This window comes from Bubalus bubalis, chromosome 11 (assembly GCF_019923935.1).
Source record: "Bubalus bubalis isolate 160015118507 breed Murrah chromosome 11, NDDB_SH_1, whole genome shotgun sequence".
Taxonomy (NCBI): domain Eukaryota; kingdom Metazoa; phylum Chordata; class Mammalia; order Artiodactyla; family Bovidae; genus Bubalus; species Bubalus bubalis.
Genome location: NC_059167.1, coordinates 91,417,162 through 91,433,847, shown reverse-complemented (window position 1 = coordinate 91,433,847; position 16,686 = coordinate 91,417,162). Strand labels below are relative to the sequence as shown.

Genomic DNA, 16,686 nt, shown 5'->3' with positions numbered 1-16,686 from the left:
GCTGCATTCAATATGCCAGCAAATTTGGAAAACTCAGCAGTGGCCACAGGACTGGAAAAGGTCAGTTTTCATTCCAGTCCCAAAGAGCAATGCCAAAGAATGTTTAAACTATCGCACAATTACATTCATTTCACATGTTAGCAAGGTAATGCTCAAAATCGTTATAGCTAGGTTTCAACAGAACATGAACTGAGAAGTTCCAGAAGTACAAGCTGTATTTAGAGAAGGCACAGGAACCAGAGATCAAATTGCTAATATCCGCTGGATAACGGAAAAAGCAAGAGAATTCACGAAAGACATCTGCTTCATTAATGACACTAAAGCCTTTGTGTAGATCACAAAAACACACGGTCAAATTCTTAAAGCGATACCAGACCACCTTACCTGTGGAAAATTCTTAAAGAGATACCAGATCACCTTACCTGCCTCTTGAGAAACCTGCATGCAGGTCAAGAAGCAACAGTTAGAACTGGACATGGAACAATGGACTGGTTCCAAATTGGGAACAGAGTATATCAAGGCTGTATACTGTCACCTTGCTATATAAGTTAAATATAACTTGTATACAGAGTACATCATGCAAAATGCTGGGCTAAATAGAGCACAAGCTGGAATGAAGATTGCAGGGAGAGATATCAATAACTTCAGATATACAGATGATACCACCCTAATGGCAGAAAGTGAAGAGGAACTAAAGAGCCTCTTGACAAAAGTGAAAGAGGAGAGTGAAAAAGATGGCTTAAAACTCAATATTCAAAAAACAAAGATCATGGTATCTGGTCTCATCACTGTGGCAAATAGATGGGGAAACAATGGAAACCGTGAGAGTTTATTTTCTTGGGCTCCAAAATCACTGCAGACAGTGATGGCAGCCATGAAATTAAAAGACGCTTGCTCCTTGGAAGAAAAGCTATGACAAACTTAGACAGTGTATTAAAAGGCAGAGACATTACTGTGCCGATAAATATGGTCTGTATGTTCAAAACTATGGTTTTTCCAGTAGTCATGTATGGATGTAAGAGTTGGACCATTAAGAAGGCTGAGCGCTGAAGATTTGATGCTTTCAAACTGTGGTGCTGGAGAAGAATCTTGAGAGTCCCTTGGAGTGCAAGGAGATCAAACCAGTCAATCCTAAAGGAAATCATTCGTGAATATTCATTGAAAGGACTGATGCTGAAGCTGAAGCTCCAATACTCTGGCCACCTAATGGGAAGAGCAGACTCATTGGAAAAGACCAATTGCTGGGAAAGACTGAAGGCAAGAGGAGATGGGGATGATCGAAGACGAGATGGTTAGATGGCATCAGCAACTTGATGAACATGAGTTTGAGCAGGCTCTGGGAGATGGTGAAGGACAGAAGATCCTGTCGTGCTGCGTGGGGTCTCAAGGAGTCAGACACGACTGAGCAATTGAACAAGTGCCACCTAGGAAGCCCCTTTCTTAAGATTAGTGTTTACTTTTGTTTATATCTTAATTGTTTTGTATACATGAAGGCAAAAACAAGGATGGAGAGAGGTATTTGAAGGTTTGAGAATACATCAATCAGAAAGTTATCTGAAATTTAAGTCTCACAAATAAGCAGAAAATGCTAATCCTTTGAACAGTATTAAAAACAAAGTCAATAAATTGAAATTTATGGTACAAGACAAAGAAGAAGAGCTACTGGCTATATAACTTTGGTTATGTAAAGTAGTTAACATCTCTGAAGTTGTTTCCCAATCTATGAAATGAGGACACCTGCTAGTTAGGTAAGTCGCTTGGGAGGTGGGAAGTCAGAGAAGTCAGTTTTCTTCTCCTGATCCAGGGTTTCTCAACTTTAGCAATACTGACATTGAGGCCAGGTCACTGTTTGCTGTGGGGAGCTGTCCTGTATACTGTAAAACATTTAGCAGCGTCCCTGACTTCTACCCACATCACTCTCTATCATCATGTGAGAGGACAGTAACACTTCTCTCCCAGACTCAAGGTTGAAAATGACCACCCATTGTTAATTGCCTTCTGGGACGCAAAGTCGCTGCAGCTGAGAGTCACCGTGTTCATCCAAAAAGAGTCTGAGCGGGAATTAAAACGCAGTCTTGGAGTAGAATGCAGGGACTCTACCTCACAGAGGCAGGATCTGTGACTCAGAAAACTGGGGATGAGGAGCTTCGAGCCTCCAGTGAGTACCCGAAGTCCTAATCAATGAATGAATTGACTGAAGGGAAGGTGCAACAAGGGGCAAACAAGAGGGCAAGGCGCTGAGACTGGTGTCCGAATCAAAGATACACACCCTAGTCACCACTTACAGTGCTTAGCTGATTCCGAGGCAAGATTATTTTCCAGTTAAACCGAGACACCGAGGCCGTAGTGGGAGCCTGACAAGCGAGGAAGTGCGGGCCGAGATGAGGATTCCTCCCGGCGCGCCGGGCGGGTGGAGTCCCAGAGAATTTCCACCTCCTCCCGGCCCCCGCCCCACGTGCTGACGTCAGCCGCAGGTCCCGCCTCCACTCCGCCCCGACCTCCGGGCCTCGCCCCCGCCCCCTCCGCAGGCACCTCCCCCTCCCCTGCTCGCGGCCCTGCGTAAGCGGGCAGGGGCGGGCTGGAGGCGTTGGTGCTGCCACGTCTTGGCGGCTGCGAGCGCAGCGGCCGAGGTGCAGCGGACTGTAGCGCGGGAGGCGGGAAGAGGTGGGGCTGGCTCTGAAGCCGGATCCGGATCCAGTGCAGTGTACCCGGGTGGGTGAGAATCCGTCGAGCCTGGAGAGGAGCGCAGACTGCTGACCTCTGCGGGTGAGCGAGTCTGGGGGTCGGGAGAGAGAGCAGGTCCGGACCGGATGCCCTGAGTGCCGGGTTGGGCCTACCTTCAGGTTTATCAAACAGGTGTGACTTATACCCCCGGGCGAGGCGAGCTAGGCCCGGCGAGGGGCGGGGGCAGATTCCGTTCGGGGATCCAGGCATTTATCTTCGCCAGCTGGGTGCACATGGGGGCGTAGAGGGCAGTTTGGAGCAAGTTGAGCGAACGCACGCTTGGAGCAGAGGTTAGGGATGGTGGTCAGTGGTCCAGGCATGCAGGAGGTGGCCTTAGCAAGGCAGGAGCAGAGACTAGGGTGAAATTGACTCCGTTCGGCAGCTTTAACGTGGGGGATTGAAACAGCTGTTCAGTCTCTGCCGCCTTCGGTTTTGAAATGGGCATGAACGCTGTTGGCCCCCCCCCGTTCCCCCGTTCCCTTCGGAGGAGCACCCCACGGCGTTCAGGAGCCACTTGAGGACCTGATTCTGCTCCGAAGATCACCTCCTGCACTGATTAAATTGGGGTTTCACTGTGGGAAAGACGGACATCCTTTGTCTCTTCCGGGGGAATTCTACCCTCTAGAGACACTAAGTATTGTGACTTCTCTTACAGGAGCTAACATTTATGTAAATCGAACTCTTAAATGCCATACAAAATTGAAGGGCGACTAGTTTTGTTAGGATATACACTCGTGAATGAATCCTAGAATGGATCTCAGGAAATCATTTAGGTCAGTTTCATTAGGCAGGATTCACTGACATTTTTTAGAATAGGGGAAATAGCTCCCAGTCTGGCACGATGATGTAAGGATTGGCCTCTACTGAGTATGATACTGTAGGGCAAGAACGACATTGGAGGATTTAAGATTCACTCATTGGCTATTACCTTGAGGTCAAGTCCTGAAAGCTCCACGTGCTATATAGTGTGCTCATGGATAGACTGGGAATAATGCCTAAATTATAGGGATCAAATAAACTATCAAGAAATTTTAAAATTCTCAACTGAAGTGTAATTGCATAATTTAATATAGCCAAGCCTATTAAAATCATCAGTGAATGAAGTGTTCTTAGGTTCAAAATTCAAATTGAAATTGTTATGAAATGTATGTAGACGAACCCCAAAGTCTCAAACAGCACAAGGTCCCCTTCCTGCTTTAACCGTGTACTAAATAAAGTAATGCTCCAAGAGCTCATGAGATATAAAGACAAGTTTAGATTTGACCTTAGATTGTTTTTTAAATTTTTCTATCAACTTCTGAAATCTTCATTCCCAGTATCTATTACTTGTTGCTCTCAGTTGCTTGCTCCTAGCAGCAGCTCATCCCCTTGTGTATTAGTAAAGATGGTGAGAAACCTGTTGAAATTGTGTCCAAAGAATGGTCAACCAACTGATGTGATCTTAGTAAAAATGAATTGGCTGTATGGTTTTTGTGATATAATTTGTGGCAGTTTGGAAATCTTTTTTTCTTCTGGATTTTCTGAATGACCTCCAGATAAGTCTTGTACCATTTGTTATTCATTCACTAGGCATTTATTGTGCTAATCTTAGGCATTAAGGGGCTTTAAATACATGCTAACTTAAATAGAAAAGGTTTTTGAGAAATACTTAACAGTTAGGGTTGTTTTTAAAATTAGTCTAAAATCTTCACAGACAGACCCCAACAAGGGAATTCCCTGGCAGTCCAGCAGTTAAAACTTGGTGCTTTCATTGCCATAGACCTGGGTTCGATCCCTGGTTGGAAAGCTAAGATCCCACAAGCAGCACACCCCTCACCCCGACCCCTGGCCAAAAAACCCAAAATCCCAAATAAGACTCCAGTGATAATGATGGAATTCGGCTTCAAATTCCTAATGTGGTACCTGGGGGCACTTTAAGATCCTGAAAATTATCTTTTGCAAACCAAATAAACTTAACAATTTTGCTGTTTTCTAAAATCTTTTGAAATTTAGTATCAAATCACATCTTACTTTAACTTGCTCAATATATTAATTGGACACCAACAGAATTTTACTACATGGTGACATAGTAAAATAAAAGATGGTAACCTTAAGTATGGCTGTTTTATAAAATAGCTCATATAAACATTTTGATATTAATTTTTGATTGTGATAAGGATATGGATTCTTACTTCTATCCAGAATGCTTTAAGAATTTTAACTAGCCTGAAATTCTTATTTTCCAAATATAGGTTATGAGTGCTGCTTTGACTAAATTTTGTGTGTGTGTTAGTCGCTCTGTCGTGTATGACCCTGCAACCCATGGACTGTAGCCCGCCAGGCTCCTCTGTCCATGGGATTCTCCAGACAAGAATACTGGACTGGATTGCTATTCCCTTCTCCAGAGGATCTTCCGGATCCAGGGATTGAACCCTAGTCTCCCTCATTGTAGGCTGATTCTTTAACAACTGAGCCACAAGGGAAGCCCAAATGAAAGTGAAAGTGGCTCAGTCATGTCCAACTCTTTGGTCAGGCCAGAATACTGGGTGGGTAGCTGTTCCCTTCTCCAGGGGGTCTTCCCAACCCAGGGATCGACCCCAGGTCTCCCACATTGCAGGCAGATTCTTTACCAGCTGAGCCACAAGGGAAGCCCAAGAATACTGTAGTGGGTAGCCTATCCCTTTTCCAGAGGATCTTCCCTACCCAGGAATCGAACCGGGGTCTCCTGCATTGCAGGTGGCGGCTTTACCAACTGAGCTATCAAGGAAGCCCCTTCTTTCAGATTAGAGTAATCAAGACCTTAATCAGGGGCCCAATTATCTGGAACAAATACTAAAGTGCATGCACTAAAATTACTTATAAAAAAACCTGTTTCACATGAACCATGGGTGTGTGCTCAGTCACTTCAGTCAAGTCCAACTACAGTCCATGGGATTTTCCTGGCAAGAATACTGGAGTGGGTTGCCATGCCCCCTCCAGAGTATCTTTCTGACCCAGGGATCAAACCTAAGCCTCCTGCATCTCCTGCTTTGGAGGTGGATTCTTTACTGCTGAGCCACGGAGGAAGTCCCCAAATAGACCATAAGCTGGTTAAATTTTATGAATGATTGTTTTAATCATCACAATTTCCTTTCCTTACTGTTCTTAGATCCAAGCACAGTGTTTAGAGCAAGTTTTCTTCCTTTCCAAGAATGTTTTCAGTTTAACATAAGCATAACCTTTTTGTAGCCGCTGTACCCAGCAGTGTGACTCATGAATTAATTTAAAAGTGAAAAAAATGAATATATAAAAAGAAAAGTTAACATGAACATATACAAAAATAAATTTTAAATTAGTAGCTAAATTATATCTTGTTGAGCATGTGTAGTGTGCGAGGTACTGTTAGGTGTTTGTATACACTAAGCCATTTCTTCAACAGTTTCATCTCCATTTTACAAATGACAAAACAGATTGTTTAATTTACACGGCCATGATCAGACAGTTGACATCTGAATATCAGGTCTGACTCTAGAGCTCATGGTCTTTCCTCATCTACGTTTCAGTCTTGGCTTTGGTATTATAATTTTGTGACCTTGGGCAAGTTACTTGTCTACACCTGCATTTCCTCATCTGTTAACATGGAGATAATCATCATCAGTATTCTAGGATTGTTACAGTGAGTGAGTAATGTGTAAAGTTCTTTGAACAATGCCTGGCACATAATAAGTGCTGAACAAATAATAACTTCTATTATTATACCACACTACCTTCCCAAAGCCTCTGCTAGATTGCAGCATTCCCTATGTAGTTACATTGGGTTATGCAATATAATCTAGCTTTATGGAAAAGTTAAAAGTAGTTGCCCTTAGACATACTGTGATTTATGAAATAAGAGAACATCTGCGAGTTGGGTTATTGGTGGAAGTTATTCTGTTATTAAGTGGACTTTAATTTTTTCCTGTATTGCTTTGTTTTATGGTAGTATATTACGCATATAGATTGATTTTGTCTTTAAATTCTGTTTCAAAGAACTAGAGGCAGGTATCAAATAGAATACAGTTGATCCTTAATAAGATAGGCTTGAACATCAAGGATCCACTTACCCACAGATTTTTTTCATTAATATTACAGTACTACACATTCCAAAGTAGGTTGAATCCCCCGTTACAGAACCAGAGATACGGAGGGCGGAGTACAAGTTATATGTGAATTTTCTACTGCGCATTTTTGACAGCATGGAGGACTGGCATCCTAAACCCGTGCTGTTCAAGGATCAACTCTGGTTTAACTGGGTGTGGTGTTAGAAATGAAAGTTTAGTGTTACCACACAGTCTCCTGGTAATTATTTGGAAGACTGTTTCCTCCAGCAATCCTCTTCTACAGAAGTGTGCCCCCAACCTGTTTCTATGCTTCATGTTTTTCATTCTAGCATTATAGCTTTCATTTAGTTTCAGTTTTATTAAGACTACACCTAATAAGAACCTGACCATTTCTGAATGTTCAAAAAAGAGAGAAAAATACCATAATTGATCATTTTCCAATAGCATGAAAAACACAGGCTATTCTTAAAAAGTTGCTTAGATGCAGCTGAGCAACTTCTAGATTTTTAGAAAACCTGCTATGAAAACAAAATCCAATAGATACTTAGTGTGAATTTATCGTAGCTGAGACCAAATATTCCAGTGAATGCAGAGAATCTTCTGTTCATGGTTCATATTTTTTTTAAAGGTACATGCTCAGTAGTCTTCCTTAGTATCAGATAAAACCAACAAATTATTCCTTAATCCAATAATGTAAAAAAAAAAAAGTCATTTAAAAGTCAGATGTTCAAAATGCTACGCTGGTAGCACTGGCCCATAGGAAAAATTTTAAAAGCCCTGTTAGAAAAATGGAGTTTAAAAGTGTAACAACTTCTAAATTTAGTCGTTCATTTACTATATGACAGAATTTCTGAGTTTTTTATATAGATCTAGCTGTGGCATTTGATGTTACATTCAGGATAGACTAAAATAAGTATCTTGCATGCCTGTTAAAGATTTTTCTAAGTGCCATTTATTTTTATTAAGAAATTGACAATCTTACCAATCAAAAATTTTCTATTAAATAAAATGCCTTAACATTTAAAATTTTGTTTTAGATCTTACTGCAAAGATGAAACCTGATGAAACTCCTATGTTTGACCCAAGTCTACTCAAAGAAGTGGACTGGAGTCAGAATACAGCTACATTTTCTCCAGCCATTTCCCCAACACATCCTGGAGAAGGTTTGGTTTTGAGGCCTCTTTGTACTGCTGATTTAAATAGAGGTATGGGCTAAGTTTATAAATGCTACTTAGACTTATAATTAGCATTGTTTTTTCCACATGATGATGCTGCTAATTTTTTTTAAATATTTGACTTTCATATTACTTTTTTGTGCTTAAATTTTAAAGTGACTGAGAACTTAATTACAATGTGTATAGGCCAGATATTACTGTACTACAGTACTGTATTACACCATTTCAAATGACTTATATACAACAGTGCTCCTTCCTAATTAAGCAGCAAAAAGGGGGAAATTACCTTGTATAATGACACAAAAGTAAGAATCTTCTCTTAAGAAGCTGGATGGAAAATGAGAATGAAGATAATTTGCCTCGGAGAGTTGCAAAAGGTTTTGTCTACATGTATTCCTTTTTTTAATATCTAAATTCTCCAAAATAATATCCTTAAATTTCAGTAACCAAAAATCAACTTTTTACAGTTTCATTTTTTTGGCAGGAAATCTTAAATTATTTTGGTCAAATCAGTTCTTCAGTATATAAAAGTTAAGATTCCCAAAGTTCTATGCTGTTCATATTAATATAACATTAATCAGGAATCTTTAAAAAAAACTTGTCTCAATAATGTTATATTTTACAAATAATATCATATTTGGTCATAATGAGAATCTTGCATTTTTAAGTAAAACCAAAGCATATATTTGGGAAAATCTGACATCCCTTGCCTTGAATCTACTGCAAATTACATTTAAAACTGTATATGTTGGTTCTATATACTGAGTCTTAAGGTCAGCACTATTCCAAAAATCTTATGCAGGCAAAAACATTAGTAAAATCTATTATTGTTTTACATATTGATTATATAGAAAGAATGGGTTTGTTTAATCTTTTAAAATAATTTAAGAATGGTTCATTACATAAAGTTTTGAAAAAATAATGCCCACCAGCTTGACACATTGCTTCTTTTAATATATATTTGCTCTTCTCATGACTTGAAATCTGTTTTTCAAAACTAGGTTTTTTTAAGGTACTAGGTCAGCTGACAGAGACTGGAGTTGTCAACCCAGAACAATTTATGAGTAAGTCCTACAGCCTCTTTTTCCTGAAGAAAAAGAAATGAAACAAGATTATATTTTTGTTTCAAACTCTGTTCAGTGTCTACTTGTTTTGTTCAAATAGCTGGAAAATATTCAAATAACAAATTAGCTATTATTTGTTTAATGTGGCCAATCTATTCTAGAATCCAAAAGTAACTACTACTATGTTTTACAAAATACCTGGCTATTTTTAGATAATTACTATAGCATAGGACCTGGGTGGCAGTTTTAGAGATTTTCATTATAGTATTTTCCTTTCACGTAGTTAGGTTATTTCTCAGAAACTTCGTTGTCAAAAAATGTAATATGTGACGATAGAAACCCAGAAGGGTCAATTGACTTACCCAAAATCACAGGGAGTTGTTGGTAAGGAAAAAACTACAACCTTCCTAACTCCACCCAGTGCTCTTAACACTGTCTTCCTAACTTCTTCATTTTCTTCAATAGGTAATTTTATTTTGTACTCTATATGACCCTCTTGAAATGAAGGTTATTATTTTGTGATTCTGTTTTCCTTCTTTGAATCTATTTCTTCCCATTTCAGACCCATTACTAGAATACAACTGTAGAAATAAACAGTATGTTAATACTCTTGGGCTCAGTTTTTATTCCTAAATTCTTCTTTGTGGGAATACTAGATGAGAAATCATGTTATTTCATCAATATGAGTCAGTTTGAGGAGAAGGTCTTTATTCCATTTTTGCTCCTATTTGCTATGTGGCTTTGGAAAAATTACTGGGAAATGGAGACTTATTTTTTATCTATTTCACAGGGTATTTTCAAAGCAAACAAAAATGATGATTGTATTTATAAAACGGGTCATGTAATCATGAAACATTTGGGATCACAAGAGGAAAACTGAAAACTTTGTCAGATTATAAAATAGCTGTATTAGCCTTCCTTCATTCTGCTAGCAGATCTTTTAAACGTATGGACTATGTTCTAGTCAGTACTGACTGCTGATGTTTCAAATACATGGTCATGCTTAATAACTTGACATTTTCTCTAGACACAAAGTTGTAATTTACTGTGGTAAAATAGCTTTAAATATTCATTAAATTGTTTTGGCTAATTCTAGTTTTTTTTTTTGGTACCTAATAAAGTTTAATGTCCATATAACATACTTTTCCAATTTCCACAGAATCTTTTGAGCACATGAAGAAATCTGGGGATTACTATGTTACAGTTGTGGAAGATGTAACTTTAGGCCAGATAGTTGCTACAGCAACTCTGATAATAGAACATAAATTCATCCATTCCTGTGCTAAGGTATGTGTTCACATTAATGCTTATGAGTAAAATGGATATCAACTTTGAGTTTCCATCAGACAAGTCTGTTTTCCCACTGCTTTTTACTGCAAAATGGAGAGCAAAATATAGCCTGGAATAGTTTTGCTTTCTAGAAATCACTTAGTCATTTTCCCATTCTCTTAAGAGTTGTGAGACAGAAAATGTTATTAATATGAATTGTTTGCTAAAAATTGTTCTGTAAGGTGTTAGAATTGGTATCAGTTCAGTTCAGTCGCGTCGAACTCTCTGCGACCCCATGAATCGCAGCACGCCAGGTATCCCTGTCCATCACCAGCTCCCGGAGTTCACCCAAACTCTTGTGCATTGAGTCAGTGATACCATCCATCTCATTCTCTGTCGTCCCCTTCTCCTCCTGTACCCAACCCCTCCCAGCATCAGGGTCTTTCCAATGAGTCAACTCTTTGCATGAGATGGCCTAAGTATTGGAGTTTCAGCCTCAGCATCAGTCCTTCCAGTGAACACCCAGGACTGGTCTCCTTTAGGAGGGACTGATTGGATCTCCTTGCAGTCCAAGGGACTCTCGAGTCTTGTCCAACACCACAATTCAGAAGCATCAATTCTTCAGCACTCAGGTTTCTTCACAGTCCAACTCTCACATCCATACATGACCACTGGAAAAACCACAGCCTTGACTAGACTGACCTCTGTTGGCAAAGTAATATCTCTGCTTTTTAATATGCTATCTAGGTTGGTCATAAATTTCCTTCCAAGGAGTAAGCGTCTTTTAATTTCATAGCAATCACCATCTGCAGTGATTTTGGAGCCCAAATAAATAGAAGTCTGACACTGTTTCCACTATTTCCCATGAAGTGATGGGACCAGATGCCATGATCTTCGTTTTCTGAATGTTGAGCTTTAAACCAGCTTTTTCACTCTCCTCTTTCACTTTCATCAAGAGGCTTTTTAGTTCCTCTTCACTTTCTGCCATAAGGGTGGTGTCATCTGCATATCTGAGGTGATTGGTATTTCTCCCGGCAATCTTGATTCCAGCTTGTGCTTCTTCCAGCCCAGCATTTCTCATGATGTACTCTGCATAGAAGTTAAATAAGCAGGGTGACAATATACAGCCTTGACGTACTCCTTTTCCTATTTGGAACCAGTCTGTTCTTCCATGTCCAGTTCTGTTGATTCCTGACCTGCATATAGGTTTCTCAAGAGGCAGATCAGGTGGTCTGGTATTCCCATCTCTTTCAGAATTTTCTAGTCTATTGTGATCCACACAGTCAAAGGCTTTGGCATAGTCAATAAAGCAGAAATAGATGTTTTTCTGGAACTCTCTTGCTTTTTCCATGATCCAGCGGATGTTGGCAATTTGATCTCTGCTTCCTCTGCCTTTTCTAAAACCAGCTTGAACATCTGGAAGTTCACAGTTCACATATTGCTGAAGCCTGGCTTGGAGAATTTTAAGCATTACTTTACTAGTGTGTGAGATGAGTGCAATTGTGCGGTAGTTTGAGCATTCTTTGGCATTGCCTTCGGGATTGGAATGAAAACGGACTTTTCTAGTCCTGTGGCCACTGCTGAGTTTTCCAAATTTGCTGGTATATTGAGTGCAGCACTTTCACAGCATCATCTTTCAGGATTTGGAATAGTTCAACTGGAATTCCATCACCTCCACTAGCTTTGTTCGTAGTGATGCTTTCTAAGGCCCACTTGACTTCACATTCCAGGATGTCTGGCTCTAGATCAGTGATCACACCATCGTGAGTATCTGGGTCGTGAAGATATTTTTTGTACAGTTCTTCTGTGTATTCTTGTCACCTCTTCTTAATATCTTCTGCTTCTCTTAGGTCCATAGCATTTCTGTCCTTTGTCGAGCCCATCTTTGCATATGTTCCCTTGGTATCTCTAATTTTCTTGAAGAGAACTGGTATAGATGTAGAAAAATCAAGTCAGCATTGTGGAATTTGTGGAATTAGTGTTTGGAATCACTAATGCTAATTTTTTTCAAAAATGATACTTGGAATGTACTACTTTAACACAAATTCCCATCAGTTTCCCAGTGGTAAAGGGTTCAGAATAACATGTTCTAATCATGACCCTTCTAATGCCTGTAGAGTCCCTTCACTCCTCATGATTCACAGGAAATAGTAAAGAAAACAAGATCTAGATAACCCAGTGAGAATATGATAAACACTTGAAATGTATTCTGTGAGGTATGAATTTTGGTGTGGTTTCTGTACTAGAAATTAGTATATTGTATTTGTATGTCTGAAATAAGTTGCTTTTAAGCAGAAATAGGATAATGGATGTAGTACCTTTAGTAACAAGATTACATTTTGGTGATGTGGATTCTGAGATTTGTTTTAAAATAATGGGATGGGATGGCTCAGGATATGGGTGAATTAGGCCACAAATTGATTCACTATATTATTTCCTCTATAATAAGTTTTAAAAATTTGCAATTTTTGAAGTTAAGGTTTATAAAACATTTATCAATGAATTCTTACCATCATTTGTTGATTTAACTGAAAACAAAACCTACATGCCTAGTCTTTTAAACATTGTGTATATTTTCAGAGAGGACGAGTAGAAGATGTTGTTGTTAGTGATGAATGCAGAGGAAAGCAGCTTGGCAAATTGTAAGTAGGCAGAAACAAGGTAACCCTGGATAAAGCAGCTACTCTCTGTGTTTCAATTTACATTTTCTTGCCAAGATACTTGTTAAAAATGTTTCCCTGTTTTAAGTTTTTTAAGTGTCATTAATTATGAACCCATTCTCACTCTATAGCTTAGACTGAATTTAGTGAAAAGTATTTTTATATATAATTTTTGCCATAAAGTTTGGAAATTGGAACTGTACTGTTAAAACAGCCAACACCTTTAAGTTATTAACTTTTAATAGTAGCACTTTTTCATATTACTAGGAAGAAGAAACTTCTGGTGAGTCAAGTAATTTGTCTATCATGTTTAAAAACAAAGGACATGTTCTCAGTCATATGACTTTTAGAACCGGCCTTCACTGTATAATCCTCTATACATTTATCTAAGTCTTTTACCTTTCATAGGTTAGAATTTGCTTTTTAATATTTTCTGAGTTTTAAGGAATTTACTCAGTAAATATTAAGCACATGTGCTAGATACTATTCAAAGTATTTGATACCTATCAGTGAACAAAACAGACCAATTTCTAGTATTTCTGGTGCACATTCACTTAGCCATACCTTTTATAATTGTGTAACTTCAAGCAAGAGGTTCTGTCTTCAGAATGATGAGGTTTTTTTCTGTATGGGCAACATGAGAAATTCCTGGTTTTCTCTCAAGGCAGTTAGAATCACATTTTTATACTTGGTTTGGATTCTTTAAGAATTTATAAAGATGTATATGTTTTTGTTTCCACTTCATATTAATTAGACTAAATCCATAGGTAACCTGATACATTCTTTCACAGATATTTAGGTAGCTTTTAAAATAATAAAGAACAAAGCAATTATTTATCCACTTTACGTGGGAATGTTGACTGAATAGTTTTGACTATTCAACACTGATATAGTTCATTCATTCAACATTCATATAGTATGAATAGAATTTAGATACAAAGGCTAATTTTGGCCATATTTTTCAAAAGGCTGCCAGTCTTTGGTGTTAACATTAATTTTAAAATCTGCTTGTAAAGAGGGTTTGGGTTGAGTTTTCTTTTTATTAATAGACCAGAGATTACTACATAAAGTATATTTGGAACAAAAAAAATGCTTTGGGTGATTTAAATGCTTTATATATTTGTAACTTGAATTTTAAATGAATATAGTGAGAAAGGCCATGATATAAACCTATTTGTAATGTAAACAAAGTTTTGTAAACGATTCACTCACATTGTTGTTAATATCCATTTTTATTAACAAATGCTCTATGCCTCTCCCCTCAACCCTTTTTAAAATTTCAGGTTATTATCAACCCTAACTTTGCTAAGCAAGAAACTGAACTGTTATAAGATTACCCTGGAATGTCTACCACAAAATGTCGGTTTCTATAAAAAGTTTGGATATACAGTATCTGAAGAAAACTACATGTGTCGGAGGTTTCTAAAGTAAAATCTTTTAAGAAAGACATCTATCAAAGGAGCTGATGCAGCAAGGCTATACTCTGTTCCTTGAGTTAAAATATTTTGTTGCTGCGACCAGGTGACCTCCATAAATACTGGATTGTGATACAAGTATAATGACACTTAGAAGATTACTTTGGGCTGGTGGGACATGCTGAATTTAGATTACAAATAAATTATTAAGGGGATGATTTTTAACCAAAGGAGTATATTTTTAACTTGAATCTTTTCTTGCATTGTATTTTTCTAAAGTTTGGCTTCATTTCCTAGTGGTCAGAGTATAGGTAGTAAGGAGTTATGTCTGCTATCTGTACTGCTCATTAAAGGAAAAAAAGCATACAGTGAATAAGATTGTTTCTTATCACATTCATAAAATTAATATTTTTGTTTCAAAGAAATATATCTAAATACCACTTAAGGGTGTGTCATTTCACATGTTACATGAAATTGGATGTTAGATATAACTAAATGTAGTACAGTCCAACATTTGCCTATCCTAATACTGTACTGGCAGACAACCTGGTGAGCCTTTAAAAGAAGTAGAAATGAAGATTAACTTATAAAATGTGACAATTAAATATACATCTAAAAGTTGTTATAATTCTAATGTAGCTGAAGTACTACCCGTCTTATATGTGAAATATAATAATTATTCATTTGTTTAAATATCTAAGAGAAATATAAGGTACTTTTTAACAGTGAGTTAGTAAATAAATCCTGGTATATTATATATTTCTAACCTTATTTCTCATTTTTCCATGGGGTGTCCAAAGCCTGTCTTCTAACATTTTTATGAAAAATGGATTACAAAGTTGTGGAACATTTTAAAATGTATCATACTACATTTATTACATCCTTAAAATGTTGATGGAAGCTTTTCTATTTAATGTGACTATAATGGTACTATTATTCTGGTCACTATCCTATTTTGATTTTAATTTTTTTTTTTAAGTAAATAAGAATTAGATACTTCACAACTGGTTCTTATCTTCTGCATTCCATGTTACATTAAACCTGTTCATATGAATAATTTTGTTAGAATCCTAATGTTTTCTGTGCTTAAGTTCTTGAGTTGTCTATTGAAATTATTAGGTCGAGTCAGGGTTAGTAAAATTTTAATTTTGTGTACTCTTTGTAAAAGGAACATAGAACGTAAAAACCACCTGTTTCTCATCCTGTTGACCCACACCTGGTTCAACTAGATTTCCTATTTCCCTCCATGCAGTAAAGCTAGTTAACTTTCTAAATAATAGAAATTCTTTACCAATAGAGGGTGTGCTACTTACCTGCTGATGACCTAGGCAGATGAATTGGTGTGTCCCTAGTGAAAGCAACAAAACTAATTTTGCTTTTTAAGAAAAAGGAGTCCTATAACCTTGGTAACAGTAGGTTTATTAGGTATATCCTGGTAATTAAAAACCCATGTTAAAAAATAAACCTAATAGAAACTTCTCTGGTGGTCCAGTGGTTGAGACTCCTTGCTTCCTGTACAAGGGGCATGGGTTTGATCCCTGGTTGGGGAACTAAGATCCCTGCATGGCTGGGACCCTAATAAAAGGCAAATGTTTTATTATAATTCTTACCACTAAACAATGTGAATATAAGCTGGCTATTTCAATAAATCCCTTTAAATAATGTTCTTACAGTCTTATCTTAAATTCCCCCCATAGGAAACAAAAGTTGTAGGTAAGGTATAACACATAAAAATTGTGTCACTGAGGAATTGATGATCTGCATGTAGCTGTACTTCACCAGAAAAGCTTGATTTTACTAAGGCATCCTGTGGGTAAACTTGAGTATGAAAAAAACTGCACAGATACATTTCAGTAATACATTTTTGAGTACTCTTCACTTTTGAAAAGGTATAATGAAGTGGCAGTTGTGATTTTTATTTTGTTCCATGTGTTTTATATATTTGTATTTTACTGACTAAAATGCACATCTTTTTTTACATGTAACATTTGGAAATCTGGATGCATTTTATGATCAATTGTTTGTCATGATTTATTCAGCAATATTTTTGCCTTTTAGTGGGATCAAAAAGATGGTGTAGTGATGCTGATGATGACATCTCAGATTTGATGAAGGGTATTATGTAGGTAGGCTAACAAGGGGAAAACTAAAAGCAAGAATTATTTTTTAAAATGAGCTGGAAGCTGTTCTATGAATGGCCTTACCTCTGCCTTCAGACACAAATTCCCTCACTTTCAACTCCCAACTTGTTCAAATAATCATTAAAAAATATCTTGAGCCTAAACTTGGGACCTCCCTGTTCTGACCTTAATTTTTATGTG

At 37.6% G+C, this 16,686-nt stretch overlaps 2 protein-coding genes across 4 annotated transcripts in view; one reads left to right on the top strand and one right to left on the bottom strand.

Moving 5' to 3' along the window:
- Positions 1 to 3,169, bottom strand: part of LOC123328331 — a 35,181-nt gene extending 32,012 nt beyond the window's left edge. Inside the window, exons 1-2 of the mRNA XM_044925548.2 lie at positions 3,080 to 3,169; positions 2,286 to 2,885 (exon numbers count right to left, since the gene is read on the bottom strand). Of these exons, the coding sequence (XP_044781483.2) occupies positions 2,286 to 2,885; positions 3,080 to 3,169 (690 nt within the window). The remainder of the gene's footprint in view (positions 1 to 2,285; positions 2,886 to 3,079) is intronic.
- Positions 2,628 to 16,649, top strand: GNPNAT1 (glucosamine-phosphate N-acetyltransferase 1). Of its 3 annotated transcripts, none has more exons than XM_006053987.3 (6): positions 2,628 to 2,766; positions 7,820 to 7,987; positions 8,959 to 9,021; positions 10,181 to 10,308; positions 12,871 to 12,932; positions 14,234 to 16,649. In XM_006053987.3, exons 2-6 carry the CDS (start codon positions 7,834 to 7,836, stop codon positions 14,379 to 14,381), a joined length of 555 nt encoding a protein of 184 aa, XP_006054049.1. In that variant the 5' UTR covers positions 2,628 to 2,766; positions 7,820 to 7,833; the 3' UTR covers positions 14,382 to 16,649. The 3 variants fall into 3 exon arrangements, with proteins under 3 accessions (XP_006054049.1, XP_025152135.1, XP_006054050.1); XM_006053988.3 differs by having other exon boundaries at positions 2,719 to 2,856; XM_025296350.2 differs by lacking the exon at positions 8,959 to 9,021.
- Positions 16,650 to 16,686: the final 37 nt, after the last annotated feature.

Excerpts from the sequence above, each read along its gene's own strand:
- GNPNAT1 (XM_006053987.3), top strand. The coding sequence starts at position 7,834 with ATGAAACCTGATGAAACTCCTATGTTTGACCCAAGTCTACTCAAAGAA. Across the intron at positions 7,988-8,958 it reads TACTGCTGATTTAAATAGAG|GTTTTTTTAAGGTACTAGGT; the intron begins GTATGGGCTAAG and ends TTTCAAAACTAG. Across the intron at positions 9,022-10,180 it reads CAACCCAGAACAATTTATGA|AATCTTTTGAGCACATGAAG; the intron begins GTAAGTCCTACA and ends CAATTTCCACAG.